We start from the raw sequence: 27,176 nt of genomic DNA, 5'->3' as shown, positions 1-27,176 counted from the left end.
CCAGTAGATGCATTAATAGCTACAACTCATTGAGTGAAGGGCCTCGGCATGAAACATCAACTGTTTATTCCTCTCCATAGATGCTGCCTGACCTGCTGATTTCCTCTGGACTTGTGTGTGTATTCTGGATTTCTCTGCGGATGCTGGAAATCCAGAACAACATTCACACACACACACAAAAGTCTGGAGGAACTCAGTGGGTCAATTAGCATCTATGGAGAGGAATAAACAGTTGACATTTACAAGACATTTACAGTATGTGTTTACAAGAGAATGGGATTGGATGGAACAGGACAGAGAAAAAAAAACACAAGTCAAAAAGAATTTTAAGACACTCCTGTACTTAAAATTTTCAATTTCTGGAAATGAGGCCACTTACCATTATTGGGAAAGTGACCAGGAGAACACATGACACAGCTGGAGGTGTTCAAGCCCGTGCAGTTCGAAGGTGAGGAAACGGTGGTCACAGGAGACTGAGTTGCGATGCTACTTCCCTCCGGAGCACTGGTGATACGGACATCGACACCAGTCGAAGTGAACAGGGTAGGACCGGATGGAAGTGAAAGAGCAACTGTCAGTGTGCTGATCTGACCGAGGACCAGACCTGAAAGGGAAACAAAAGTTACACCACTAGGTAAACAAAGCATTGTGTGTTCATAACCCACGGCAAGGTGTGTTGCATCACACCGGCTTTAAAAGCTTCAAGACTGTTAATTAGCATTTTTCTGTACACAGGGCTAAAGGATAAATACATTGATTGTATCCCCATAAAGTAATGCTTGGCTGTACATAAGGTGATTGATAGGAAATAACAGAGGAATTAGTGGGTGGAGGTGTTGATCAGCCTTACTGCTTGGGGAAGGTAACTGTTTTTGAGGATGCTGGTCCTGATGTGGACGCTACATAGCCTCCTCCCTAATGGGAGTGGGACAAACGGTCAGTGAGCAGGTTGGTGGGGGGAGGAGATCCTTCATGGTTTTACTGGTTTTCCGACGCCTTTCTGTGTACACGTCCTTGATGATGGGTGGGCTGGTGCCAGTCATGCGTTGGGCAGTTTTGACCAATGTACTGGATTGCAGAAGAAGATGATGCCACAGTTGGAGTAGTGGTTAGCACGATGCTATTACAGTTCGGGGCATTCCGGAGTGCAGGGTTCAATTCCAATGCCGTTCCGCAATGAGTCTCTGTACGTCCTCCCTGTGGAACGCGTGGGATTTCTCCGGGTCCCCCAGTTCCCTCCCAAAGTCCAAAAACGTACCCGGTAGGTTGACTGGTCATTGTAAAATTGTCCAGAAACTAGGGTGGGGTCAATCGGGTTTGTCAGGGGTTGTTGGGCAGTGTGACTTGAAGGGGCAAAAGGGCCCTCTCTGTGCTGTATTACTAAATAAAATACATAAATAATAGAAAGGGAAGGGCCTGCGGTGATGGAATCCTTGTGATGATTTCAAATAGTAAATGAGATATTCATGGCAACTAACCATGAATAGTTAGTTACTTTGTTTGTGATACGGGCCCTGGGAGGCAGGCGAACCCAGGCTCCCCTCTAATACCTCGAACTTTTCCCAGGTGGGGTAAAACTGTTCAGGGCTCACAAAAGCAGTACAACAATGCTTTTTTTAAAATAACAAATGAATATTTGTAAGCACAATAAACTATTCCCTATTATTTAAATATTATTTGTATCAAGTTGGTGCAATTTCAAATACCACTTTCCTCTGATCTTCCAAAAATCAATCCATTCTCTAGCTCCCTTGCAAGTTGTTAAGTTTTACTGTGAGCACCTTCCCCCTCCCCTTTATTGAGGCCCTCTGTTGGTCAGGATCGACCATGGATATTGCACCCTACGTGATACCCAAGCCAGGGCAGTACAATATGGAGAGCAAGCTGTTGCCCATGCAGCTAGCTCCCCCTCTCCTGGCAGCTGATGAATGCAAGAGAACGGCAGATGCCGATACAGTTTGGCACCAGCAGCGTCACGGGAGATGCCAGTCAGCATTGAGCTCATTGTAGGACTGCCTTAGGGACTCCATGTCAGAATTTTTCCTCCTCGAGGTTTACTCCCAAAACCTTCCCCATGAGTGGGTATAACCACAAGGCAGCAGAGGTTTGACATCAACGTTTTCCTTCTCCTAGATGAGCTGCAACCATGTCTGATGAATGCCATCTGCCCGAATAATAGCAAAAAAAAACTATACTTGTGGTGATTTGATTTCTGTAACTGCCATTTGCAAGAATTAAGTCGTTTCTTCCCACTCTGCCTCGGTGAATGAATCCACTGCTCCCTCTAGGCACAGTGTTAACGGCCCCAAGTCAGTGTTTTGAGAGGCTGACAAATGGGTTCCACTCCATTCTCACCATGGACAAGGACGTTTCCACTGGCTTCAATGATGCACCCAGACTTGGTGAGACAACGGGTGTTACTTCAAGGATTTAAATCCCCAGATTCAGAAATCTGATTTATTATCACTGACATACACAAATTGTGAAATTTGTAAAAAAAAAAAGTGCAGTAAAAAAAAATCATTATTAGTTGCAGTAAATATTTTTAAAAAGTGCAAAAAGAGAGCAAAATGGTGAAGTGGTGTTCATGGACCATTCAGAAACCTGATGACAGAGGGGAAGAAACTGCTCCTAAAATGTTGAGTGTGTGTCTTCAGGCTCCTGTACCTCCTCCCTGGTGGTAGTAATGAGAAGATGGCATGTCCCTGGATGATGAGGGTCCTTAATGATGGATGCAGCATTCTAGAGGCAATGCCTTTAGAAGATGCCCTGTGGAGAGGTGTGACACAGGGTGCAGGTATGCAGAAACAGGCATGATTTCAATAATTGTCAGTGTAGCGTCTTACTCCTCTAGGTTTAGAGTGAAGTCCGTCCTATTTGCTCCTGAGTACATCCCCCAGCATCTCACGTATCCCAAGTGCCAGTCCATTTGAAAAGTCCTGCCTGGAACATGCCTGTTCCCTCATGGCATGTGGATATTGAAGCATCAACATTTGGGAAAAGCTCATGAAACTGCCTTTGCCGTACAGTTGCCCAAGTCTATTAACATGTGAGCTTAATTAATAGGTTGCAACAGTCAATTGCAACATTTACAAGGTGCTTGGATAAGGACACAGATGGGAGGAGTATGGTGGGCTATGATCCAGGTGCGGGTCGATGGGATGAGGCAGAATAACAGGTGGACACAGACTAAGTGGACAAATGGTCTATTTCCGCACTCTGTGACTCCATTAAGTTAACTGAAACTTAGCTGCAAGTTCAAGTACAATCCTCACAATCTTCTGGAGGAACTCTCACTCAAACAGCATCTGTGGCTGAAAGGGATCATCAACATTGCAGGTCAAAACCCAGCAGATCCAGCCCTGCGGATTTTATTTTTTAGGTTTATAAGCCTGAAGAAAGAGTTGAAGATTCTCATTGCTATCAGATGCTCAGGAAGTACAGAGCATGGGTCCAATTTATCAGAAGGCAGAAACAGAAAACAATACTACACTCATTTATCTTTCCAACAAAATGCTGACCCAGAAAAGGAAAAAAAATCACAAGACTCAAATGACAACAATGTAGTCCTTCTAAAATTTTATTGTTATTTAAGTTACCGTGGAAAATAAATAAAATGCCTCCAATTAGAACATCCTTTAACAGGATGTACTAATTAGTGGTAAGCAAGGTTTTGAACAGCACAGCGGGGACAAAGAAATTCCACCAGTTGGTACTCAATCTCAGTGAGAACATGCCACAGGAACAGCTGGGAATGAAGAGGAAGTGTTGCTGGGAGATCTCTTGCAATCAAAACTAAAAAAGGGATACCAAATACTTGGTAAGGAGTACAGATTCTTAGATAATAAAAAAAAATTCTCTCAATGAAAGGAAGGCACTATTGATTCATCAGCAATGTAACAGTAATGTAGCAGCAGTTAGTGTAACAGTGCTGCAGTGCCAGCAACCTTGGGTCAATTCTGCTGCTGTCTGAAAGGAGAGTGTGCTGTCCGTTCTCCACATAACTGCACAGGTTTCCTCCGGTGCTCCAGTTTCCTCCCACATTCCAAAGACATAAAGGCTATGGGTCAGTAAGGTCATTGGTCACATGGCTATAATTAAACAAGACCAGCTCATTGGGCCACAATGGCCTGTTACCGTACTGTATCCCTAAATAAATGCATCAACAGCACACACACACACACACACACACTCACTCACTCACTCACACACACACTCGCACTCACACTCACACTCACTCACACACACACACTCTCTCACACACACACACACACACACACACACACAAACACACACACACACACACACACACACACACACACACACACACACACACACACACACACACACACACTTGATTTTCTCTTCCAAACTAAGGAATTTAGCTTGACTATAACATTCATAAGGTTCATTGACTTGACGACCTTCCAGCTGGTGCCCAGGGCCACTGGGTTCTGTGGAAATGTGGTTGGAAACTGTAAAACTATCTTTGACTGTTACAACACCACCCGCTTCTAAAATGGAGGGCTGATGTGAACCATGTCTGGCTATTCTCAAATTCAAAAACAGAAATTCAGAAACCAGTCATTAGTTACCCCATGCGTTTCACTTTCATCAGATCGAGGAACTGTTTTCACACCTAGTTCAGTTTCAGATGTCAAACCTGGATTGCCACCTGAAAGCACACCACACCCAGTAACAACATGAACTTTTCCAGTCCTCAGAACTGGGAGGAGCTAGGCCTCATTTGAATTTGACATCAGTGTTATGCCCAAAGAGAGGGCAGAGGGATTAGAAGCAGTTGCTACTGACAGCGAGTCAGAATCAGATTTAATATCTTTGGAAAATATGAAATGTGTTGTCTTTGTAGCAGTAGTGCAATGTAATGAATAATAACAGAGGTAAAATGTGAATTACAGTAAGTATATACCATAGCTATAAAAAGTATTCACCCCCTTTGGAATTTTCATGTTTTATTGTTTTACAACATTGAATCACAGTGCATTTCATTGGCTTTTTTGACACTGATCAACAGGAAAAGACTCCTTCATGTCAAAGTAAAAACAGATCTCTACAAAGCAATCTAAATTAATTACAAATATAAAATACAAAATAATTTATTGCATAAATAGTCACTTGCCTTTAATATGCCACACCAAATTATCACTGGTGTAGCCATTGGCTTTAGAAGTTGCATAATTAGTTAAATGATGACCTGTGTTACAGTCAAGGTGTTTCGATTGATTGCAGTGACAATACACCTGTATCCGGAAGGTCAAACTGCTGGTGAGTCAGTATCCTGGCAAAAGCTACACCATGAATGTAAAAGAACACTCCAAGCCACTCTGCGAAAAGCACAAGTCAGGAGATGGATACAAGAAAATTTCCCAGTCACTGAATATCCCTTGGAGTACAGTTAAGTCATTCATCAAGAAGTGGAAAGAATATGGCACAGCTGTCAATCTGGCTAGAGCAGGCCGTCCTCAAAAACTGAGTGACAGTGCAAGAAGGGGACTAGCGAGGGAGGCCACCAAGAGACCCATGACGGCTCTGGAGGAGTCACAAGCACCAGTGGCTGAGATGGGAGAAACTGCACATACAACAACTGTTACCCGAGTGTTTCACCAGTCACAGCTTTGTGGGAGAGTGGCAAAGAGAAAGTCACCGTAGAAAAAAATCTCACATGAAATCTTGGCTAGTTTGCCAGAAGGCATGTGGGAGACTGAAGTCAGCTGGAAGAAGGTTCTATGGTCTGATGAAACCAAAATTGAGCTTTTTGGCCATCAGACTAAACACTATGTTTGGCGTAAGTATAAAACCAAAACCACACAGGAATGGCTTAAGAACAACAAAGTTAATGTCCTGGAGTGGCCAAGTCAGAGTCAGATCTCAATCCAATTGAGAATTTGTGGCTGGACTTGAAAAGGGCTGTTCATTCACAATCTCCATGCAAACTGACAGAGCTTGACTAGTTTTGTAAAGAAGAATGGGGAAAAATTGCAGTGTCCGGATGTGCAAAGCTGTCAGAGACTCATCCACACAGACTCAAGGGTGTAATTGCTGCCAAAGGTGCATCTACTAAATAATGTCTTGAAGGGAGTGAGTAATTATGCAATCAATTATTTTGTGTTTAATAATTGTATTAAATTTAAACCAATTTGTAGAAATTTGCTTTCACTTTGACACAAAAGAGTCTTTTCTATTGATCAGTGTCAAGAAAGCCAAATTAAATCCACTGTGATTCAATGTTGGAAAACAATAAAACACAAAAACTTCAAATGGTGGGGGGGGGGGGGGTTGAATACATTTTATAGGCACTGTATATATTAAATAGGTAAATTAAATAAGTAGGGCACAAATAAAGTAGTGAGGTAGTGTTCATAGGTTCAATATCCATTCAGAAATCGGATGGCAGAGGAGAAGAAGCTGTTCCTGAATCATTGAGTGTGTGTCTTCAGGCTTCTGCACCTCCTTCCTGATGGTAGCAATGTGAACAGGGCATGTCCTTATTGATTGGATCCTTAACGATGCATTCCACCTTTTTGAGGCACTGCTCCTTGGAGATGTCCTGGATACTGCGGAGGCCAGTGCCCATGATGGAGCTAACTGAGTTTGCAACTCTCTGCACCTTATTTTGATCCTGTGCAGTGGCACCCACTGCCCCCTCCCATTCATACCAGATGGTGATGCAACCAGTTAGAATGCTCTCCATGGTACATGTATAGAAACTTGCGAGTGTATTTGGTGACATACTAAATCTCTTCTAATGAAATATAGCCATGTCATGTATTAATATGCTGAGCCTAGGATAGATCCTCAGAGATAATGACACTCAGGAACTTGAACTTGCTGACTCTTTCCACTTCTGATCCCTCTACGAGGAGTGGTGTGTGTTTCCTTGACTTAGACTTTATGAAGTCCACAGTCAATTTTTTGGTCTTACTGAAACTGAGTGCAAGGTTGTTGCTGCAACACCACTCAACAAGCTCCTGCATGCCCTCTCATGACCATGTTTGGGCCCTGGTCCATGTTATATAATCACATGCAGGGGCCTCAGTACCAACCACCGGCAAACAACAAGAATCCCCAACCCTTCCACCATTAACCTCCATTTCTCAATCCAACCTGCCAAGTCACCGTGGATCCCATACCTCTTATTCTTCGAGATCAGCAGTGTCTGCATAAAAGACACTTCTCAGCAATGGAAAGGCCTTTTTGGTTCAGCGGCTTGATACAGTTTTGAAGGAGACAAGGCAGGCACGACAGCAATGTACAACTGTGTAAAGCCAGGGGCAGATGGCCAATAACCAATAGACGTTTCAAAGCAAAGCATTTCAATCAGATATGTGACCACCTTCTACCCAGTGGTTTACAAAATGGGCGATATTGCACCCCCACCCAGGGGCAATGGGAGTTTCTAAGGGGGGCAAAAAAGATAAAGTGGGCGTTGGGTTGCTACTTTGCTTTCTATCAGCCAACTAGTTTTCCATCCATGTCAATATCTTCCCCCCAATGCCATGAGCTCTGATTTTACCCACCAATCTCCTATGTGGGACCTTATCAAATGCCTTCTGAAAATCGAGGTACACTACATCCACTGGATCTCCCTTGTCTAACTTCCTGGTTACATCCTCAAAAAACTCCAATAGATTAGTCAAGCATGATTTCCCCTTGGTAAATCCATGCTGGCTCGGCCCAATCCTATCACTGCTATCACTGCTATATGCCACTATTTCATCTTTAATAATGGACTCTAGCATCTTCCCCACTACTGATGTTAGGCTAACAGGACGATTGTTTTCTCCCTCCCTCTTAAAAAGTGGGATAACATTAGCCATTCTCCAATCCTCAGGAACTGATCTTGAATCTAAGGAACATTGGAAAATGATTACCAATGCATCCGCAATTTCCAGAGCCACCTCCTTTAGTACCCTAAGATGCAGACCATCTGGACCTGGGGATTTGTTAGCCTTCAGTCCCATCAGTCTACTCATCACCGTTTCTTTCCTAATGTCAATCTGTTTCATTTCCTCTGTTACCCTATGTCCTTGGCCCATCCATACATCTGGGAGATTGCTTGTGTCTTCCTTAGTGAAGACAGATCTAAAGTACTTATTAAATTCTTCTGCCATTTCTCTGTTTCCCATAAAAATTTCACCCAATTCTTTCTTCAAGGGCCCAACATTGTTCTTAACTATCTTCTTTTTCTTCACATACCTAAAAAAGCTTTTGCTATCCTCCTTTATATTCCTGGCTAGCTTGCGTTCGTACCTCATTTTTTCTCCCCGTATTGCCTTTTCTGTTGTTCCTTAAAAATTTCCCAATCATCTGTCCTCCCACTCACCTTAGCTCTGTCATACTTCCTTTTTTTAATGCTATGCAATCTCTGACTTCCTTTGTCAACCACTGTGGCCCCTTTCCCCCCTTTGAATCCTTCCTTCTCCGGGGGATGAACTGATTTTGCACCTTGTGCATTATTCCCAAGAATACCTGCCATTGCTGTTCCACTGTCTTTTCTGCTAGGATATCCATCCATTTAACTTTGGCCAGCTCCTCCCTCATGGCTCCATAGTCTCCTTTGTTCAACTGCAACACTGACACCTCCGATCTGCCCTTATCCTTCTCAAATTGCAGATAAAATCTCATCATATTATGGTCACTACCTCCTAATGGCTCCTTTACTTCAAGATCGCTTATCAAATCCTGTTCATTACACAACACTAAATCCAGAATAGTCTTGTCCCTGGTCGGCTCTCGTACAAGCTGTTGCAAGAATGCATCCCGTAGGCACTCTACAAACTCCCTATCCTGGGGTCCAGCACCAACCTGATTCTCCCAGTTCACCTGCACGTTGAAATCCCCCATAACTACTGCGACATTACCTTTGCCACATGCCAATGTTAACTCCCTATTCAACTTGCACCCAATATCCATGCTACTGTTTGGTGGCCTGTAGACAACACCCATTAGGGTCTTTTTGCCCTTACTGTTCCTCAGTTCTATCCACACAGACTCTACTTCTCCTGATCCTATGTCCCCCCTTGCAAAGGACTGAATCTCATTCCTCACCAACAGGGCCACCCCACTCCCTCTGCCCACATTTCTGTCCCTACGATAGCATGTATACCCTTGTACATTCATTTCTCAGGTCTGATCCCCCTGCAGCCATGTCTCCGTTATCCCAACAACATCATAGTTACCCATTCACACCTGAGCTTCAAGCCTTATTTCTGACACTTCGTGACACTTCAGATATAGAATTTTTAGCCCATTTGTCCTCTCTCTGTTTAAATCGCTGCCTATTGTGCTTAACCCAGCTCCCCGAACTCCCATCGGGCCCTGCAAGCCTTGTACTTTCATACCTTGCTATGAAAACCGTGACCAAACAAAACTATTTGATGCCTATAGATCAAAGTTCAAAGTGAATTTATTATCAAAGTACATACAGTATATGTCACCATATGCTACCCTGAGATGCATTTTCCTGCAGGTATTCACAGTAAAACAAAGAAATACAATAGAATCAATGAAATACTACACACAAGCAAAGACAGACAAATAACCAATAGGCAAAAGAAGACAGACTACAAATATTAAAAAAATATTAGTTATACTGAATAATTAATCAAAATAAATAACATTGAAAACGAGTTACTGAGTACTTTAAAGTGAATCAATAGTTTGTGAAATGAGTTTAGTGTTGAAGAGAGTGAAGTTATCCACTGTGGTTCAGAAGCCTGATAGCTAAAGGGGAATAACTGCTCCAGAATCCGGTGGTGTGGGACCGGAGGTCCTTGTGCCTCTTTTTTGTTGGTAGCAGTGAGAAGCGTGATTGGCTTGGTTGGTGGTGGACCTTGATGATGGTGCTGCTTTCTTATGGCAGAGTTCCTTGTAGATGTGCTCAATTGTGGGGAAGGTTTTCCCTCAGATGGACAGGAAAAGCCCTCTGCATCTTGGAGAAACATTACCTCGTTTTCTTTACAATGTCCTTTGACTAAATTGGGTACCAATTATAATGTAGTTTCAATATGTTTATAAAAAATTGACTGAAATCTCCAGAGATAATTGTTAAAATTTGTTCTAATTGTCAAAGTGTTGCATGACAGGCCTCTGTAAAAAGATACTTATGCTAGAAACATCACATTGAATGTACATTCACTGGCCAATCAATTAACACCTGCCCGTTAATGCAAATATATAATCAGCCAATCATGTCGCAACAAGTCACTGCATGCAGACATGGTTCAGTTGTAATTCAGACCATACATCAAAATGGAGAAGAAATGTGATTCAAATGATTTAAATGCCAGATCGGGTGCTTTGAATATCTCAGAAAAAGTTGACCTCCTGAACTTTTCACATGCAACCGTCTCTACAGTTTACAGAGAATTATGCAAAAAAAATTACAATGAGCAGCAGTTTTGTTGGCAAAAATACCTTGTTAATGCCTTGTCAGACGAAAATAGCAAGACGGGTCCATACGGACAGGACTACAACTGTGATGTGCAGAAAACACCTTCGAATGCGCAACACATAAAAGTACAGCAGAATCCTAATCAATTTGCCGCTGATTGCATGTTGTAAAAAATGCATAAAATCTCCAGTTGATTTTCCCAAAAAAGAAATACAGTGCTGCTAAAACGAGTAGTAGTTTCTCAGGACTATAAAACTGCGCTACTTTAAATTTTTTAAAAAATTTTACCATGCTAATTTTAGCATACCATGCTAATAGACTCCAGTAAAAAAAAGTAAGGAAGATGTTATATTATGTTAAAGCAAGATTCTGAGGATAATTTTGTTGGTAACAGCAGAAAAAAATTCAGCAAGCAATTAATGATCCTTTGAGAAATGCCAAGCATGCAAAAGCAGAAAAGGGAATCTGAATAATAAAGTTAAAATACAAGCAAAAGCATATTTTATAGCAGGTAGAATGACAGAGACTGACACAAAATATTGGATGAATAGCACCTTTGGGTATTGGTGATGAACCCAAGTTTGGACTGATTGAGTCCAAACCACCTGAATCCAACAGACTGAGCTGGCAAGAGTACAGAATAGATTTTTTATATATCCTATTATGTTTAGTTCACTCGTGTTTGATGTTATTAATTTTTGTAGCTCTATCATCTGTCGCCGTCCGTCGTCTGTTGCCGTCTATCGCCTGTCGCCGTCTATCATCTGTCGCGGTCTATCGTCTGTCACGGTCTATCTGTCGCGGTCTATCGTCTGTCGCCGTCTATCACCTGTCGCCGTCTATCGTCTGTCGCCATCTATCGTCCGTCATCTGTCGTCGTCTATCGCCTGTCGCCCTCTGTCGCCTGTCGCGGTATATCGTCCGTCGTCTGTTGCCCCCAATCGCCTGTCGTGATCTATCGTCCGTTGTTCGCCCTCTATTGCCTGTCGCGGTCTATCGTCTATCGCCTGTCGCCGTCTATTGTCCATCATCTGTTGCTGTCTATCGCCTGTCGCCGTCTATCGTCCGTTGTCGTCTATCGTCTGTCGCAGTCTATCGTCCATCGTCTGTCGCCATCTATCGCCTGTCGCGGTCTATCGTCCATTGTCTGTCGCCATCTATCGTCCGTCACGGTCTATCGTCTGTCGCCCTCTATCGCCTGTCGCGGCCTATCGTCTATCGCCTGTAGCCGTCTATCGTCTGTCAGCGTCTATTGTCCGTCGTCTATCGCTGTCTATCGCCTGTCGCCGTCTATTGTCCGTTGCTGTCTATCACCTGTCACCATCTATCGCCTATTGCCATCTATCGTCCGTCGTCTGTCGCCGACTATTGCCTATTGCCGTCTATCGTCTGTCGCTGTCTATCATCTATCACTATGTCGGTGCGGGCAGCGGAACAAGGAGTGCTCGAGGTCGACAGATGACTGGAGATCAGAGGATTGGAGGCCGAGACCGTCGGACCTAAGGAGGAAGATAAAACTGCACAGGCGCGGGTGACGTCAGCGGCGAGCGCGGAGTTTAAAAAGAGGCCCACTTTTAGGAGCGGGCAGCAGAGCGCTGGGCTTCGGCGCAAGGGGACTTCGGTGAGAGGAAATCAGTGAGCCAGAGTACGTGCTTGCTGTGGTAAAAAAGGTAAGGTCGGTAGGTACTTTTTTGACTATTGTACTTATTCTGACTAATCTGGTATCAGGTAATGGGGGAGACAGTTAGAGCAGTGGTGTGCTCCGTATGGAGTATGTGGGAGGTCAGGGTCAACACAGTTGCCCCTGATGACCACACCTGCAATAGGTGCATCCAGCTGCAGCTCCTATCAGACCGAGTTAGGGAGTTGGAGCAGGAGCTGGATGAACTACGGATCATTCGGGAGGCAGAGGCAGAGATAGATAAGAGTTATCGGGAGGTAGTCACACTGAAAAGACAGGAGGTAGGCAAATGGGTGACAGTCAAGAGAGGCAGGGGGAGCAGACAGAGAGAGCAGAGCATCCCTGTGGCCGTTCCCATCAACAATAAGTAAACCGTTTTGGATACTGTTGGTGGGGATGACCTACCAGGAACAAGTTGCAATGGTCCTGTCTCTGGCACTGAGGTGTCCCGGACCCTCGACTAGGAAGGGGAGGAGGGAAGAGAAGAGAGCGGTAGTGATAGGGGATTCTATAGTCAGGGGGGTGGATAGGAGATTTTGTGGGGAAGATCGGGAGTCTCGGATGGTATGTTGCCTCCCTGGTGCTGGGGTCCAGGACATCTCAGATCAGGTGCAGGTTATTCTCGAGAGGGAGGGCAAGAACCCAGATATTGTGGTCCATGTAGGGACCAATGACGTGGGTAGGATGAGTGAGGGGGTCCTACGTAGTGAGTTCAGGGAGTTAGATGCAAAGCTGAAGGGCAGGACCTCCAGTGTAACAATCTCAGGATTGCTACCTGTGCCACGTGAGAGTGAGGCAAGGAACAGAAAGATTATACAGATTAATATGTGGCTGAGAGGATGGTGCAGGAGGGAGGGCTTCAGGTTTTTAGATAATTGGGCTTTGTTCCAGGGAAGGTGGGATCTGTTCCGAAGGGACGGTTTACACCTGAACTGGAGCGGTACTAACATTCTTGCAGGGAAGTTTGCTAGTGCTTCTCAAGGGAGATTAAACTAAATTTGCAGGGGGCGGGGATCCAGAATGTGAGAGAGGATAGCGAGAGGAAGAATAAAGGACAGGTGGGGATTACACGGTTCCAGAATATTAAGTGTGTAGTAGAGAAAGGTAAGGCGGAACAAGTGATAAGGAGGACACATGCACAGAGGGATGGTCTGACGGAACATGGAGTTAAATGTGCAGAAAGAATAAGTAAATTTAGGAAGGACAACAAAATTCAAGGGGTGTACACATCAGCAACACATCTGTTTTACTTTGAAATTTTGGTCTCTGTTCAAAGTTTATGAGATTATGAGAGGTATAGATGAAATAGACAGCCAGTATCATTTTCTCAAGGTTTAAATATCTAACGTCAGAGGACATGCATCTAAGCTGAAAGGGGGTAAATTGGAGATGTAAAGGACAAAGTTTTTACACAGAGACTACTGGATGCTGGAATGCACTGCCTTGGTGGGTGGTAGAAGCAAATATGATAGAGGTGCTCAAGAGGCTCTTTGATAGGAACATGAAAGTGCAGGAAATGGAAGGATATGGACATTATGTAGGCAGAGGGGATTATTTGAGTATTAGTGATTACTAACTTAATGAGTTTGGTACAACACAGTGCTGTATTTTTCAATGTAATAAGACCATGAAAGGATTGAAAGTATTTCAAAGATTTCAAAGTACATTTATTATCAAAGAATATACAAATTATACAACTTTTGAGTTTTGTTTGCTTACTGGCAGCCACAAAGCAAGAAACCCAAAAGAACCCAATTAAAAAAATAAAATAAAGACCTGATGCAGAGAGAAATGAAATAAAACACAAATCATGCAAACAACAGAAGCAAACAGCAACATTCCAAACCAAAATGAGTCCTTAGATCCGAACTGCAGAGCAGCCTGGAGTGAGCCCAAGCGCCTGTATCAGTCTATCATGTTAGCAGGCATGGAGCATGGCATAGCTTCATAGCTTCAGCACCATGGAGAGAGAACAGATAACATCACAGGGGAGGGAGTGAACATTGCGGATGAGCAAGCAAAATCAGCTTTCGCCTCTGGTCCTTTCGCCCTGTCTTTCCAGTTAATTGTTTAAATTGTCCAAACAGCTTATTGTACCTTGCATTAGGACCCAGGCACCACCGCAGCAAAAGGCTCTGGTCCTAGAACACTCTGTCCAGCCCAAAGCTCCTCTCAATTTCTCCAAATTGCTCAGTGCCCAGAGCTATCCAACCTCACAGCCTGGCCAGCTGTATGGGCATCAAATCTCCTCTGCCTTGACCTCTCCTCTCTAATTGGCTCACTCTATCTACATAGATTTTGCTACATACCAGCACAGTTCAAACCTCAAATTTGCTTCACCTTCACTCGCCTCTTCATTGTTTGCAGTGAAAATTTACCGCAATTTACTTCAAAAAAGGTGTTATTAGGAATGTCTTCAGTTGAGTACCTTGCCTTATGAACTACCAGTGGGCTGTCACGTGTGTTTAGTAGCTCCATCTTAAACTGGAAGTGTTCATTTTAAAATTAAGGTTTTTGGCTTAGTCAGGAGACAAAATAAATGGGATGGGGCTTGGTGAACTTGGACATAAATAGTAGAGTGTAGATGACCTCAAGTTAACAGTAGGTGGCTGCAACACATGGAAATAATCAAGTCAATGGGCAACAAAGGTATGATCGAGGCAGGAGGCAATGTGACTTGGGTAAAAATGAGCAGTTTGTGTGATGATAGACAAGCTCACTTCAAACCAAGTACATGAAGTTTGCAAAGAGGCTCGTCCGGTTTTAATCAGCTAATATATTTAATTCTTACACCCCGAACCTATCTGTAGTTGCCACAGCCACTGATCTATTTGTTTCATGTTCCCAGCTTTGCTGATTAATTTTGTATGACATCTACATTGTTAACTCCTTAAATGACGAAATACTGTCTAAATAGAGTTCCAGTTTACTTAAAACTGGTCAAGTTCCTAACTAAGCTAAATACCTATCGAATGGTGAAAGACTTTGACAGATTGCCTCAGAATAGAGCGGATTCCTTTTGGAATGGAAATAAAAAGGAATTTCTTTAACCAGAGAGTGGTGAATCTGTAGTATTCTTCACCACAGGCAGCTGTGGAGGCCAAGTCTTTATGTAAATTTAAGGCAGAGGTTGATAGATTTGATGGGTTAGGGCATGAAGGGTTACGTGGAGAAGCCATGGCATCGGGGCTGAGAGGAAAATTGGATCAGCCATGATGAAATGGTGGAGCAGACTTGATAGGCCGAATGGCCATATACAGGACTTTTTTCTCCTGTCCTGCTGAAGGGTTTCGGCCTGAAACTTTGACTGTTCTCTTTTCCACAGATGCTGCCTGGCCTGCTGATTTCCTCCAGCATTTTGTGTGTTCTGCTCCAGTATCTTGTGGTCTTATGGTCTTAAAAGAACTGGGAAAGGCACTTAGTCTAAGATAGCTCTGGAACATTTCTCCTTAAATTCAACATGACCATTTTGTATTTACTGTGATGCAGAATATAAACTTAATTTAAGAAATAAATTATTTATTATAAGCAGTTGATTCTCAGTGCCTCATAAATGATCACATAATCATGTCAACTCTTGCTAACTCACTATTGTTGAAAAGCAAAGCGGCATTTCTTTATTTGGCCTATCATTAGAAATCTAGGCTGAAGAGATCATGTTCTTTCCCAGTCCAGCCCACACATTACTGCCATTCACTACTCTAGTACGATTCACGTATTCTAATCTCACAGCGACTCAATTCCTGTGAATTAGGGTATGGCGTTCAATGGGTGAAGTCTGGAATCTGTCCTTTCGAATCTTCTTGACCACATTTCTTGAGCCAACAGCCCAACTGAGATACTGCTGCTCCTCTTAATGCAGAGACTCAGGTTTTGCTCAAGCTATGATAATGTCATAACTTACCCCTTTATTGATGGAGGTTGGACTTAAATGAAAGGTCATTAACTGTGGTCATTATTCAATATTGAAAATGACAGAAGCAGACTGAACCAAAAAGTTCATAGTGTGGAGTATTGGAAATATGGATTTATACCAACAGCAGCTAATGTGTCTGTTCTGTGAAAATGAGGCAATAAAACCATCCAGGCTGTCAGGGTCCAGTCCGGTCCGGAATCCACGTTCCGGGTCTTGATCCGGTGCGAGGGCTCCGACCTCCGGGTCCTGCAGTTGTCCCTCCCGTCACCCGTGAAATAGTTAGGACCCTCCTGGCTCAAGGAGGCACACCTGTGACTCATTGAGCTGCAGGGGCCTTGGGACTGGGACCAGGCGGGTGGTCGTTTTGTTCTGTTTCTCCGCCGGCTCCAAACTCTTCGCTGCATTCTGTTATCCTGCCCGGGCTCAGATCTACTCTTCATCGTGCTTCTCTGCCCCGTACCAGTACTGCCAGGTTGGTCCGCTCCCCCACCTTTCTTCCCATGCGCTGGTCCTGCTTCTCTGCTCGTTTGTGTTGTTCGCACGGTCGTGCTGTCTGCCAGCCTTTCCCGATTTTCCTGTTATCATGACTGTTGTGTTGGTCACCCTGGACCTATGCCCGTTCCTATCCCTCGCCTCCGTCGGGCAGGCCTGGTCGGTCTGCCGCTGCCCGGTGGTGGTTCTGCCCGTTCCTATCCCTTGCCTCCGTCGGGCAGGCCCGGTCGATCTGCCGCTGCCCGGCGGTGGTTCTACCCCGTCCTCCTCTTCCGCCCGATCCCTGGGATTGTGCCCCACACCCGCCTAGGAGTCCGTGTCATGCCCAGGTCTCTGGTGTTTCCGCCTGGGAGGTGTCCCTACCTGGGATATATGCGGCCCGCCCAGGGAGGGCTCTCCGCCAGCTTATCTAACCACCTAGACCTGTCTGCCTGCCTGCCTGAACCCCGGAGACCTGCCTGCCTGAACCCCGGGAGCCTGTCTACCTGAACTTGAACTCCGGGAGTCTGCTCCGCTCTGCATGCCTGAACTCCGGGAGCCCACTCCGCTCTACCTGCCTGACACTCTATCTACCTGAACCCCAGCTCTACCCTTAAATGCCATGGCATCCCCATCCTGTCCTCCCCCTAGTACTTCAGTGTCTGCGTCCTGCGTTTGGGTCCATCCGGCCCCGTTCCTGACACAGGCTCACTGAACATTTGATGAGAATATAGACAAGAACCTAGCTTATTTTGAGTCACTCCATGAAAACTCTTGGAAAAGGAACACGTTTGTCAACACAACAAAAATAGTGATGGTTTGCATGCTTCATACAACATTTCATCGCTCATTGGCAAATCTGGAAAGCCCCACACAATTGGAGAACTGATTCTTCCAGCAGTAAGGGAGGTTCTGAGTATGGTTTTGCACAAGTCACCACAACAAATAATTGAGCAATTCTGCTCAGTGACAACTCTATTCAGAGACTAATAGATGAGATGTCCGAGAATGTGAAAGACACATTGTGCAACATACTTAGGACAACTGAATTTGCTCTGCAGTTGGATGGTTCAATATTGCCAGGCTTTGCTTCTAGGTCACGTTCACTTCGAAAAGATGAAAGCATGGTCCAAGAGTTGTTATTTGCAAGAAGACTAGAACCTGATACAAAGGGGAAAGTCAGTATTTTGGGTTGTTGAGCAATTCTTCTTGAGAGAAGGACATTCCACTCACTAACATTCATGCTTATCCATCAAATGGAGCACCAGCAATGGCAGGATGCCATCGTGGGGTTATTACTTACTTGAAAAGGGGGTACCTAACATATTTACCATTCAATGTGTAATGTCACAAAATACTTAAGTGACTGGCTGCACAAATCATTAATTGCTGCTATCACAGCCATAAATAAAATCAGGTCCCGTGTTCTCAGTTCTTGGTTATTTTGTGAGCTTTGTGTTGAGAATGATGAACAGCTTGAACACTTGCTGTTCATACAAAAGTCAGATGTCTCTCAAAAGGAAGCTGCCCAAGATAGTTTTATGCCCTTTTTGAAACTCCAATACAACTCTTTGTGGGCTCGAATGCTTCATTCAGTAATCAGCTGAAATATCAGGCATGACGTTGTTTATTTGTCAAAATTATTTGCAAAGTTTAATGAAATCATTCTTCAATTACAAGGAAATTATGTGAATCTTTACAATCAAATCATTCATCTCCACATTTCTGTCCAAGTTAACCATACTTAAGTGCAACATTGGCCATTGAGACCTTTTCCAATTTCTGATCCTCTCAGAGTTGGAAGAGAAAGAAAGAATACCAGATGATGATCTTCAAGTGTACGAGCTGCATGAAGACAAGTCAGAGAGATTTCAGGATCTTCTCTCGATCCAAATTCCAGATTGGGTAATAAATCCATTCCTTATTATCTAAGTGCATTTATGTCACCATATATATGGCCCTGAGATTAGTTTTTTTTTGCGGGCATTTTCAATAAATCTGATAACCATAACAGAATCAATGAAAGATGACACCCCAATAGGACAGACAACCAATGTGAAAAAGACACCAAACTGTGCAAGTACAATAGAAGAAACAACAATAGTCGAGAACAAGAGATGAAGAGTCCTTGAAAATGAGTCCATAGGTTGTGCGTCCTCAGTTCAGTGATGTGTTGAGTGAAGTTATCCCCTCTGGTTCAATTGTCTGATGGTTGAAAGGTAATAACTGTTTCTGAACCTGGTCAGGTGAGACCTGTACCTTCTTCCTGATGGTAGCAGTGACAAGAGAGTATGTCCTGGGTGCTGGGGGTCCCTGATGACGGATGCTACGGCAATGTTTCATGTAGATGTACTCAATGGTGCTTTTCCTGTGATGTACTGGGCATTGTACATTTTGTAGAATTCTCCATTCAAGGTCATGAGTGTTTCCAACCCAGGCTGTGAAGTAGCCAGTCAATATACTCTCCACCACACATCTATAGAAGTTTGTCAAAGTTTTAGATATCATACCAAATCTTTGCAAACTCCTAAGGAAGTAGGAGCGCAGCTGTGCTTTCTGTGTAATTGCATTTACGTGCTGAACCCAGGACTGGTCCTCTGAAATGATAACAGTGAGGAACTTAAAGTTGCTGACCCCTCCACCTCTGATCCCCTGACGAGAATTGGCTCAGGGACCTCTAGTTTCCTCCTCCTGTAGTCAATAATCAGCTCCCTGGTCTTGCTGACATTGAGTGGTGAGAAATTAAAAGGAAGGATGGAGGAAGAACTGATCTCACTACAGAATGACTTTCGAGCTGAAGCTAAAATTCAGAAAATCTTATCAAGACCTTGGTTGCAGAAATAAATCTCTGAACACTATCCTGAACTGTTGAAAAAGGTCAAGATGTTCTTTATTGGCTTTCCAACATATTTAGTGGAATACAGTTTCAATACAGTCACCTAACTTCTGTCAAAGCAATGAAAGAAACTGCAAATTACTGAATGTGGGGATCAGAGACCCCTTCTGAGTGACATAGCTGCTGACTGCAGTGTGATTTAAAAGTCTATTTTACAAGAGATAATTGAAGTTAGTAAAATATACAATTCTGAAAATCTTATAAACTATGTCTGAATGAAACCAGTTTATAAAGGATAAAATTTAATTGTTAATTCAAGTAGCCATTTGGCAGTGATTAAAGGGTTACAACGTTAAAAAACTTCTCTGCAACAGAATCAACAAAGCCTATTTTCCTGCTGTATATAAATTGATTTTACTTCATTTGAGCAATTTCCTGCCATTCCATTTTCTTCAGTCAAAGGTCTATCAGCGGGATATCTCAACCCTGATGTAGGCAAGTCAGAAACTCCTTCCTGATCTCCACAAGGGCAGGAGCTGCGACCACTCCAAGATATTAAAACAGTACTGTGAACCTCACCACCAGTTTTAAATACACAACTTAGAGCTATTTCTGGAAATACATTTTTTCTAAAAAGTCAGACATAATGAAGCCGCAGAGGACAAGAGATTTAACATAATGCAGAGACTCAAGTTATTCTTTTCACACCAAAGGCAAAGAGTAGATTTGATAAGGTGTGAAGGATTTAACGGTGTTCAAAGGAAGTGCTGCTTCGATTTGTAAAAGGGCCTGTGTCCCGAGAGAACAGATCCATTAGAAACTTCAGTAAGTTATTATATATATAGACCACGAGGTACAAGAGATATTGAAGCCCTGGCAAGAAAAAGGAGGTACGTAGCAGGTATAGGCAGGAAGGAATAAATTAGTTACTTGACGTATATACGAAATTCAAGAGAACTCTTCAGAAGAAAATCAGGAGGGCAAAAAGAAGGCACGAGGTCGCATTAGTAGACCAGGTGAAAGAGCTTCAACAGATATGTTAAGAGCAAAAGGATTGCAAGGGATAAAATTGGTCAGAATGGTCATCTATGCATGGAGCCAAAAGAGATGGGGGAGATCTTAACTGGAGTTTGCTCCAGAGACAAATCATCGTCATCATCAGGTGCCATGCCCAGTCTGAGCTTTGACTGCCATGGCCCCCACACTCCTGTTTCGGGTCAAGTGGGTCAATTCATTGGTATTCATTTCCAGTTCTCTGGCTGCTGTCTCCATCATCATTTGTCATTGCCTTCCTCTTGCTTTCTTTCCTTCAATCTAACTCCTCTTTCCTAATCACATGTCCAATGAAGAGACAGATCCAAAGTCTATTGAAGTGAGGCAAAGCAGCAGTGAGGTCATGGACCCTATACAGATTACAAAGGAGGAAGTGTTTCCTGTCTTCATGCAAATTAGGGTGGATAAATTCCCAAGGCCTGACCAGGCCTTGTGAGAGGCTAGTGTAGAAATCAGAGGGGCTCTAGCAGAGATACTTAAAATGTCCTTAAAAAGGAGATATTTCAAGCTGGGAAATTATAGGTTGGTGAGCCTGAAATTAGTAGTGGGTTAATTCTAAGGAACCGGAGATATAAGTATTTGGATAGATAGGGTTGTAAAGAGAGCTTTTGGCATGTTAGCCTTTATAAATCAAAGCACTGAGTACAGGAGTTAAGATGCTTGGTTGAAATTGAATCAGACAATCGTGAAGCCTGGTTTGGAGTACTGTGTGCAGTTCTGGTCACCTACCGTACCTTCGGGAAAGTTATAAATACAATTGAAAGAGTGCGAGGAAAATTTACAAAGTTGTTGCTAGGACTTGAGGACCCGAGTTATATGGAAAGGTCGAACAAGTTAGCACTTTATTGCCTAGAGCATAGAAGAATGAGGGCAGATTTGATCGAGATATACAGAACTATGAAGGGGATGGGTAGGATAAGTTCAGGCAGGCCTCTTCCACCGAGGTCGGGTGAGACTAGAACTAGAGGTCATGGGTTAAGGGTGAAAGGTGTACCATTTAAGGGGAATGTCTTTACTCAGGGTAGTGAGAGTGTGGAACAATCTGCCAGCGGAACTGGTGAATTCGGGTTAGATTTCAACCTTTAAGGAAAAATTGGATATGTACATGAATGGGTGGGGTATAGAGGGGTATGGTCCAGGTGCAGGTCAGTGGGACTAGGCAGATTGATAATTCAGCCTGACTTGGATGAGCCAAAGGGCCTGTTTCTGTGAGGTAGTGTTCTATGTCTTCTATGACTAAGACATAGGAGCAGAATTCGGCCATTTGGACCATTTAGTTTGGTCCATAATTCCATTATGGCTGATTTATAATCCCTATCAACCCCATTCTCCTGCCTTCTCCTTGTAGCCTTTGACATCCTTACTAATCAATAACCTATCAACCTCTGCCTTGAATATACACAATGACTTTGAATATACCCACTGACAAAGAAATTCAGCCAAATGCCAGTTAAAAATAGATTAAACCAGGAGGGAAAAATATATAGCTTCACCTAGGAGTTCTTAGACAACCCAAAACAACACAATTGTAACTGAGCATTTCTGTTCTGTTGGTAATTGAGCTGTAGCTGGGTAGGGGTCAGTCGGAAACATCGGACAATGCTGTACTTTCCCCAAAAATAAGTAGTTCTGCAATAAGTTGATAGTTAGTGCCAACTTGTGCCCACAAAATGGTAGTTGGATCTTTATCACCAATAACAAATACTGCATTATTTGTATCTTTGAAAAGTTAAAAAGTCCATTTGTTTTTCCCTAGAGAATTTCAAAAGACTACTGTGTCCTCCAACAACAGCTTTTGGTTTATCTTGCCCCTCCCAGGCAATCTTGGGGCTGGAGGTTCAAGACAAGGAATATTTAAGTCAACATGGGGGGCACATTTGATGGGCCAACTCCTTTTCTCCCTTCGTCTGTCCAATTACCATTTCTAACATGGGCCTGAACAATAAGGCAGCCATTGTGAACAAACCACCCTTAGGCAAAAGCTCCGTCTTACTACAGAGCTAGAAGCAGCCAATATGCAATTCTATTTTGGTGACTGGAAAAATTCTCCCCAACTACAAAAAAACAAAACACTGCAAGGGAATGCCACCAATAATATGAGTTTCTGATTCCAGTAATGAAACAGAATTTAATTTAATATTCCTGCACTGCACAGTATTTAAGCTACAACTCCCCAAACAGTGACTCATTTCAAAGTAGATTTTATTACGAGTGTTCATACATGTCACTATTGTTATGAATGTACCACAGCTCTGAGGGGCCGAAGGGTGCGGGGTAGCCCCCTCCTTTGTGAGAATCTCAACAGCATTATTGGCTTGGCTCAGAGGACCCAGGAAATGAGAGAGAGACCTGGCCATTGTCTCCTGGAGACAACGTTTGTGGATTGGGGACTATGCTACGTGCAAGCCCTCGGGCAAAGTGGGCTGGTTGAGAGAGAGATTGCATCACCCCAACCTGATTGACATCTACTACCCTGCGAGTTAAGATAAAAGAGGGGCTGTAGGCACAGCCCCTCCGACGCACCAGAAGAAACGCTAGCGATCCCGTAATAGCGGGAAGCCATTTGAAGGAAGCCACGTGCGTTCGGTTCCCTTGCCTGGGGGCTGGTGGCTGGTACCACGGAAAACGACTTGGAACTAACAACGGGGAACCAACTCCCCCGACTCAACGGATTGGCCTCATAAAAGACCCGGGCAAGTTTAAAACCGTCTCTCTTAAACCCAAAGAGCTGCAGCTTGAAAGGACAGTGACTTATCTTTCCATCGGACAATACAATATCCCCTAGACAAACGATAGAGCTATTGCTTATTGATGATTATTATTATACACGCGTTTTTAGATTGAGTATTGACGACGTATATTATCTGAATGTCTGTATTAATCTTATTTTTGTGCCCCTTTATAAATAAAGACTTTTAAAAATAGTGCCATCAGACTTCAACGGACCTCTCAATCTTTGCCGGTAAGTGATCCAGTTACAGGGTTCGTAACAATATATACAACCCTGAGATTCATTTTCCATTGGGCATTCTCAGCAAATCTACGGAGGAATAACTAACAGGATCAATGAAAGATCAACCAGAGTGCAGAAGACAACAAACTGTGCAAATGCAAATATAAATATATAGGAAAAACTTAACGAGAATATGAAATGATTGGTTGTGGGAGCATTTCAATAATGGGGCAAGCATAGATGAATTTTTGGTACTATACCTCAGGCGAAAGAGTACATGGACACAGTTGAGAGTTATCAACTGCACCTTAATTGTAGGAAAACAAACTTCACGACACAAGCTGTGATAATAAATCTGATTCTGTTTCTGATTAACTGGGAAAGGATGAGAAATTTCAATATTCTGCTCAGGTATTTAGGATATAACAGGGAGGACAAACATAACAATCCCATGCAGCAATCGAAACTTCCACAAAATTGGTGAAGCTGTTCAATGCTGTTCACGTATGAGTGAGTATTATTGCAATTTTCTTTATTCTTTGATTTTTTTTCTTGATCCCAAAATAGCAACTACTCTTTGTGCCAGATATATTACTTTGGCCAAAGAGGAAGGAAGCAGAACTTCAGATTGTATTGCTAACTTTCAGAGCAGAGCTCTCCATGAAACTAAACATGGATTTTAAAACTCTCATACCAATGCTCAGAATCCTGCTCTAGACACCACTTCTCGTTTCACTTAAGTCGTTAATCTCAGCCATCTGCTTCAACCGCATTATTTTTTTGAGTTATCCCTGCTTCTCCTGTTCTGTTTGATCAGCCTTGAATTCAGTGTTCACTATAGGTAGCTGTGACCTTAGCTGCCAAGGCACAACCCCCACCCTCCCCAAGTCCCTCCTTTCAGTCTTCATGATAATCCTCAAATCCTTTTAAGACTAAGCTCTGGTCATCTGTCCACATGTCGTCCCACGTCAGGTTTTGTTTGCCACCACTCCAATAAAGTTGGGGGTGGAGAAAGTTATTCATATAAAAAGGTGTAAAAGGAATGCGAACATAGACTTATAAAATAAAATCAGTCTTTTAAAATAGAACTTGCCTACTTCTTTGCCAGAAGTTAATGCAAAATAGAAGCTTATACAATTCATCATTCTAATCCTAATGCAGATGGTAAGATTCAATATTGTGTACTGAAGAACGACAATAAACAGGGGCACATACCACCCACCAGCCTCTGTTTCCAGCATATACACCTCCAAAACTTCCATTACCACCAATGGGATCCCACCACCAAACACAGCTTTCCCTCCCCCCACTTTCTGCAGGGATCGCTCCCCACTTGACTCCCTTGTCCATTTGTCCTCCCCACCGATCTCCCTCCTGGTACTTATCCTTGCAAGCGGAACGAGTGCTACACCTGCCCCTACACCTCCTACCTCACCACCATTCAGGGCCCAAACATTCCTTTCAGGTGAGGAAACACTTCACCTGTGAGTCTTTTGGGGTCATTTACTGCATTCAGTGCTCCCAGTGTGGCCTCCTGCATACCGGTGATACCCGACATAGATTGGGACATCGCTTCGCCGAGCATCTACACTCCATCCATCAGAACAAGCGGGATCTCCCAGTGGCCACCCATTTTAATTCCACTTCCCATTCCCATTCCGATATGTCAATCCATGGCCTCCTCCACTGTCGGAATGAGGCCACAGTTATGTTGGAGGAACAACACCTTATATTCCGTTTGGGTAGCCTTCAACCTGATGGCATGAACATCGATTTCACAAACTTCCAGTAATGCCCCTCCTCCCCTCCTTCTCCATTTCCCAATCCCTTTTCCCTCTCTCACCTCATCTCCTTGCCCACCCATCACCTCCCTCTGGTGCTCCTCACCCACTTTTCTTCCTTCCAAGGCCTTCGGTCCCTTTCACCAATCAACTTCCCAGCTCTTTATTTCATCCTTCCCTCTCCAGGTTTTGCCTATCACCTTGTATTTCTCTCTCACATCCCCCCTACCTTTTAGATCTACTCCCTAGCTTTTCTCTCCAGTCCTGCCGAAGGGTTTCGGCCTGAAATGTCAACTCCACTCTTTTCCATAGATGCTGCCTGGCCTGCTGAGTTCCTCCAGAGTTTTGTGTGTGTTGCTCGGATTTCCAGCATCTGCAGATTTTCCCTTGTTTGTCAACAGAGAATGAAATGATTGTTACCCCGGACCCAATGCAGCATGAAATGGTGATGTGTTGGGTCATTTCCGCACCATGCAGTGATGCAGTTTGTTAGAAAGCTCTCCACTCTGCATCTGTAGAATGATGTGAGTATAGATATGTGAAGTCCAGCTCCCTTCAGCCTCCTCAGAAAGTAAACTTTCTTGACTGTGGTGGGTGTGTTCTGGCATCATGAGAGATTGTGCGAAGTGAGCATTCACAAGAGTCTGAAGCAGTTGCTTCTGGCACATCGTCAGTTAAAGTGCAATTGTGTTCCAAGCCCCAGTTCCATTCAAACCAGCAGCAAGGGAGACATCACAAAGAAAATTCCAGAGTTATTCAAAGCTAAAAATCTGGACGCTTTGCACACCCAAAAACCAAACTTTCAATCTCTACTCTCATTTGCTGCAGATAGAAAAAGAACTAAACACAGCATCTGATGCCAAATTAAAATGAGGACGATAGACACCAAGAAAAACCCAAGACATGGCATTAATTTACACCAACTAAAGAAAGACTGAGTCATGCTTAGAGAACAGCTGAAGCACTTTCAATACTTCATATTGAGGAGCACAGGTGAATATTGGACTGAATATTAGCAAAGAAACAAGGAAAACATTTAAAACCTAACTCAGTAAATCTGATAAATTGAAGTACTTCTGCCACAATGAGGAAGTGAAACATTATACAGTTTAGCAGATAAACATCACATTTCTAGTAGTTTCATTACAGAAACACAAAGGTTGGTGGCATTTTGGACAGTGTAGAATGTTACTAACTGCTATCATCCCAATCTTCACCTCCCCCAGCTCCCACCTTCCACCAACTCCCCACTCATCATAGATTCACTTTCACTACTGAGCAGGTGAGAATGACTCTGGGGAAACTCAGACAAGGCAAATCATTGGGACCGGATAGAGTGAACCCCAGGGTCCTGAAGGAATGTGCTGAACAGCTGTGTTCTCCAGCGCATTTTCAATCTGAATCTCAGCCTGGAAAAGGTCCCAACTGTGTGGAAAACATCGTGTGTGGTCCCAGTACCCAAGAAGGGCCGGCCAAAAGTCTTGAATGACTACTGTCCAGTGGCCTTGACCCCACACATCATGAAGACCCTAGCGAGGCTGGTCCTAGTTCGATCAGCTCTCGATCTCCTGCAGTTTGCCTACCTGGAACACATTGGAGTTGGCAATGTGAACAGAGCCCATTCCCATTTGGATAAGCAGGGCAGCACTGTGAGGATCATGTTGTTTGATTTCTCAAGTGCCTTCAATATTGTACAGCATTCACTGTTGGGGGAAGTGCTCCCTTCAACGCAGCTTGACACTTCTATCGTATCCTGGATAATGGACTACCTGACTGGCAGACCACAGTTTGTGTGACTTCAGAGCTGTGTGTCAGACATGGCTGTAACCATCACTGGGGCTTCACAGGGGACTGTGTTGGCTCCCTTCCTGTTTACCCTGTATACCTCAGACTTTAGGTACAACACTGAGTCACGCCATCTGCAGAAATTCTCTGATAACCCAGCAATAGTTGGGTGTATAATGGGAGGACGGGAGGATGAACACAGGGCCCTGGTGAGGACTTTGTCAAATGGTGCAAGCTGAATCATCTCCAGCTCGACTTCAGTATGACAAAGGAGGTGGTGATGGAC

The 27,176-nt window shown here is 43.7% G+C and overlaps 1 protein-coding gene across 3 annotated transcripts in view; it reads right to left on the bottom strand.

Annotated features, from left to right (window-relative positions):
* Positions 1-27,176, bottom strand: part of si:dkey-21a6.5 (multiple epidermal growth factor-like domains protein 6) — a 74,043-nt gene that overhangs the window by 31,699 nt on the left and 15,168 nt on the right. For all 3 annotated transcript variants that reach the window (XM_059965560.1, XM_059965559.1, XM_059965558.1), the window contains one exon: positions 380-604. In XM_059965560.1, coding sequence (XP_059821543.1) covers positions 380-410 — 31 coding nt within the window. In that variant the 5' untranslated portion in view covers positions 411-604. The remainder of the gene's footprint in view (positions 1-379; positions 605-27,176) is intronic.

Source organism: Hypanus sabinus, chromosome 3 (assembly GCF_030144855.1).
Source record: "Hypanus sabinus isolate sHypSab1 chromosome 3, sHypSab1.hap1, whole genome shotgun sequence".
NCBI classification, from domain to species: Eukaryota; Metazoa; Chordata; class Chondrichthyes; order Myliobatiformes; family Dasyatidae; genus Hypanus; species Hypanus sabinus.
This window is presented reverse-complemented; position numbering and strand designations above follow the sequence as displayed.